The 4,712-nt window shown below is 51.8% G+C and overlaps 1 protein-coding gene across 1 annotated transcript in view; it reads right to left on the bottom strand.

The window, feature by feature from the left end:
* The window catches only part of Ptch1 (patched 1), a 67,974-nt gene extending 64,869 nt beyond the window's left edge, over positions 1-3,105 (bottom strand). The window contains exon 1 of the mRNA XM_029557179.1: positions 2,601-3,105. Within this exon, the coding sequence (XP_029413039.1) occupies positions 2,601-2,603 (3 nt within the window). The 5' untranslated portion in view covers positions 2,604-3,105. The remainder of the gene's footprint in view (positions 1-2,600) is intronic.
* Positions 3,106-4,712: the final 1,607 nt, after the last annotated feature.

Raw genomic sequence — 4,712 nt, 5'->3', positions numbered from 1 at the left:
CCCCCCCCAACCCCCCCCCCAGGCTAGAGGAATGGGAACTGCTCTAGCCAACTTGTCAAAATAATGCTGCTAATTACCCCTGATCTCCTTTAATGGGAAGCTGCTCCCAACTCCACAAAGGACTAAATGAGAGGTCCCTAGCACAAACCCAGGAGCAGTGGCATTTTTTGAGCTTACAGCGAGTTGGGGGTGGGGGAAGGTGGTCAAGAGGGGGTATCCTTAGAAAGTCCCCAAAATATTACTGCAGTTTTAAATATTTGAAGGAGAATTAGCTTTACGCAATAGCAAAAGCTACTAGTATTGCTAAGAATGTCACCAATTGAAGAGCATTCAGTGAACTTGACAGAAAACAGCATTGACCCTTGTATTGATTCCTTCCCCTCCCCCTTCTGTAATTATGTCCTTTGCTACATTCCCTCACCCTAATGGATAAAGATGTATTCTTGAAATACCCAGACCTCAAACATTTTCCCTCCTCCATCTTTCTTGCATCATCTCTATCTCCCTGTCTAATACATCTGTATCAAGCTCTGGGTCTGGCATAAAGCACACACAGTTCATTTCAGTGCTCTGTGCCTTTGGGTCCTGCATGAAAAAGATGCTGAGCAACATTATCTCTTTGACCCACTGCTGGAGCAACAAATTTATTAGAGATATAGGCATGAGAAATGAAAGGGAAGTAAAACAATTCCAGCTTATTGTGTGTCTTTCTTTCATACTGCTAATCCGGTTTACACATCACGCCTACATGTCTCAATAGGGCATTATACACTGTGGCAGAGGCTGGAGAAAATAAAAGGTGTGTGTGTGTGAGTGTGTGTGTGTGTGTGTGTGTGAGAGAGAGAGAGAACAGGGAAGATGAATATTCTAATCCATATTTACCTCATCGATTTCTTATCTGTAGAAAATTGAAAGCAATTTGTTAAACAGCCAAACAGCCTCTTTTCTTTTTACAAAATAATTCCAAATGGTGGTAACTCCTGTTCAAATCTTGTCATATTATGACTAGATTATAACCAGAAATTAGATACATCTCTCAGAATGAGTTTGAAATGAAGCCAATACCCCAAATTGAGAATGGGCATATTAAGATGGTGATGTCTATTGGTGTCCACTTTAGTTCAACATTTTAATTTAAAAAGATCATGGACTCAAAGACATTTTATAGCCTGCTGGAAGGAGGATGGGTGACAACTGGAACACACACATTCACAATGGAAAGGCCCTTGTTTTACAACACAGAGACACAATGCACCTGAGGCAACATTGTATCCTGAGGTACCACCCAGAAATAATAAGTTACAGTAACAAAGGATGACACTAAAAATCATTGTCTTTCTTTGTAGAGGCAATTGATTACATGTTGACTACTGAAGAAGAAAAAAAAAAAAACACAGAATACCGGTAAAGGACTATTGTGGTAGTTCAAGACCTCAGTGATCAAATTATTAAATATTTAGAGCCATTGTGGGTCTTTATTATTTCTACCGAGTTCTTTTGTATTACTCCTCTCCAGGGAGGAAGGAAGGGTAGTCAAAAAGGAAGATGGTCTTCTCCCCCAAGTCTAGGAAAACATGGGTCTCTGGTCCACAGACAAGAGTTCATGTGGTTCTTTCAGAAAACCGGACACGCAACTAGGCATTTTAAACACGGGCTTAAAAGCATGAAAACATAGCAAATGTCACCGAGAGACACAGTCTCTGGAAACCCAAGGGTCCTGGTGTTGAGACAGGCCCTATTTCATGAGAGTCTGGGTTAGTCGGACCCACCTCGAGGCTCCCCTAAGGCCTCACACAGCGCCCTCAGCACTGTGCCACCCGCCCACCTCTTTAATGGGTGGCAGGCACCAGAGCGCCTGATTCCATGGGCGCAAGAGTCAACACACTCCTCTCCTCTACCCAAGCTCCTGTGAACTCAAAGCACCCTTTGGCTCTTTTTTTTCCCCACCGATGATAGCAGGGAAGTTTTGGAGCCCTGGAATTTGATACCGACCTTCCCTCCACCCTAGGTGTCCCATTCAGCCAGGTGTCGGCGCGCGCCGCCCCGAGCCCTTAATGTGGGTGTGAGGGCGCGCGTGGGTCCCCTTCAGTGGGTGATCCCGGCGCGGAGAGCAGCTTTGCGGCGCGCGCTCCCTGTCAGAGCCCCTGCCCTCCCCCCGGCGCTGTCACTCTCACGCCACCAGCCCTTCCTTCAGCAGCGCTGCCTGAGCTGACAAGGCAGTAGCCACCACCCGGCTTGAAGAGCGGAAGCCAAGGTGGCCGACCCTTTCAAGCGTGAAAATGGGATCCCAGGCGACCCCCTCCGTGGGAATTACCCCCGAAAGCGTTCTCCGGCCGGGCCTGCCGCAGCCGTCCCCCTCCCCGCCCTGCAGGGCCGGCCTCGGGGGCGGGGGCCCCGGTGTGCGACCGACAGGCGAGCGTGGGGACCCGGGACCCGCGATCGCGCGCGCCGGCCACGCAGCCCACTTTGCCGGCCTCCCCTCCAGCCAGCGCCCGCCCCTCCCGCAGCCCTCACCCCCTGCGTCCTCGGCGCGGGGCGCCCGTGTCCCCCGGCGCACGGAGCGCCAGGCAAGGTGGCGCGGGGCCGCCGGCTGCACTCACCATAGCCGGCCGTCAACCCCCTGCCCGCAGCGCGGTGCCGATGGCGCGGACGCTGGCCTTGGGGTTCACATCAATTGCTTTTTTAAATTTCCCCAGGCCCCCCTCAGCTGCTCCTCCGCGCCTCCGTCTTCTCCCGGTCTTCCTTAGTCTCCCCCTGGCCCTGTCGCTGCGGGTCTCTTTGTCTTCCCTGTCCTCGTCTTTTTCTTCGTCTTCGTCTTCGTCTTCTTCTCCTCCTCCTCCTCCGTCTTTACAAAAGGAACGGAAAGTGTAAAAACCCCGGCGCGCTGGGCCGCCGCAGGCTTTCGGCGGAGTGCAGCGCGGACTCACAATTACAAGCCTGTTTCTATTAAGCAGTTCCATGGCCCTCGGCGTGGGTGGTCTGCCGCGCCATAGGCAGGACCTGTCAGGGTCACGTGACGGATCCGAAAACTTTACCCCTTTACAATAAACTCAAGGAAGGCAAAGTAAACTCGAGGAACGTGCTATCAGCACAGCCCTCCTGGGTAAACAGGCGCACCCATCCCCGCCTTCCTGGGAGGCACCCGGCCCGGCGAGCCCCGGCGAGCCCCGGCCGCCCCTTCCCGCCCCCCGAGGCCTGTGTGCGGGGGGCCGCAGGCCGGGGGGGTCCCACTTGGCCCCTGCCTTAGCCACCCGGCGCCCCCCTGCCCGAATGACTTGCGTTCCTTTTGGCCATCTTGCCCGAACCCTGGGAGGGAGGAGGTGCTAGGAGAGTGGGGGAGTGCATTTCAGCACCCCCAGCAGCCTGGAAAGTGGGGGATACCCTTAGAGTTCCCAAAGAGCAGCACCTTCCCCGCCTGCCCACATTCCCACGGAACGCTGAGAACCCGGGAGCATTCCAGTTGACAGCCCCCAGGCCGCCAGCCCGGACGCAGGAAATCACAGGCTTCTTTGCAGAGAAGACCTATGTGGTTGTGAGGTTTAGGGCTTGGAGGGGAGGATTCTTGTCGCCTGTCCCTAGAAGCCGCTACTTCTAAAGACACCAAGGTGGAGCCCCTGGAATCTAAGATGGGTTGCTGGCTAAGGGATCCCTAATTGATATTTGCTTCCTTTCCCTTCCAATTACTGTGGTTTTGGGGGTATGCCACCCAATGATCCCACCCACGCTGCCTTCCCATACCAGTCAACCTCCGAGATTGGTTTGGGGTGGAGGTACTAGTGGGTCGTACTGGGCCTCTCTCCCTGGATGACAACGTCTTTGAGTCCTGTTCCGGGAAAGACCACATGCTATCTGCCCACCTGGCCTGCTTGATAGACAGCTTTCACACACAGCTGAGAGGTGCTGTTTTAAATGGATCACATTATAAATAAAGATGACTTCAGATACAAAGGCCCCTCCTCTTGGGTCAAGGTGACAGAAGTCACTGAAGCTATTAAGAGTTAACTGGCTGGTCTTCCAACCTAGGGCCATGTGCATGATAGATAACAAACCTCTACCGAGCCACACCCCTGCCCCCAAAGCCTGCCAGTGCCCTCCTCATTTTGGCTGACTGTGATTAGGTGTCTGTGGGGACATGCCCAAGCCCACATGTTATTAAATAATAATCCCAGGAGTTGCCATTTATCCCCTTCCCACAAGATAATGTTCTGTGCTTTAATAGGGTCATTTGAGTTTCCAGAATGTTTGTGCTTGAGGAGCATTAAGTAATTAAACATCGGAATGCTGGACCAACCTGTGAATTAGGCTGGTCCAGGAACGGGTTTCATGCCAACTGACTTTAGTCAAAAATGAACTGAAATGGGTGTTAGCCAAACACTGGATCCTGAGTCATAATTGAAAAGAAGGAAGGAAGGAAGGGGGGAAGGAGGGAGGAAAAGAGGGAGGGAAGTAGGGAGAGAGGGAGGGAAGGAAAGAAGGGAGGAAGGAAGAGGAGAAAGGGAGGAAAGGAAAGGAGGAAGAGTCTATCCTCCACAAGACAACACAATACCACACTAATAGTTCCCTTGAAAGCATATCTAAGGAACCCCCCACATGCTTCATCTATAAGTGGGGGCAGAGTTAAGAAGAGATAGCTGTATCTCCAAATAGAGTGATCTAGAATATGAAAGAAAAAGAAGACAAGAAAAAGAAGCAGCTATGCAAAGGGCATTTGG

Source organism: Nannospalax galili, unplaced genomic scaffold (assembly GCF_000622305.1).
Source record: "Nannospalax galili isolate Female #2095 unplaced genomic scaffold, S.galili_v1.0 scaffold467, whole genome shotgun sequence".
In the NCBI taxonomy this organism is placed as follows: Eukaryota; Metazoa; Chordata; class Mammalia; order Rodentia; family Spalacidae; genus Nannospalax; species Nannospalax galili.
The sequence above is the reverse complement of the archived record's forward strand: the minus strand, read 5'-3'. Positions and strand labels throughout refer to the sequence as shown.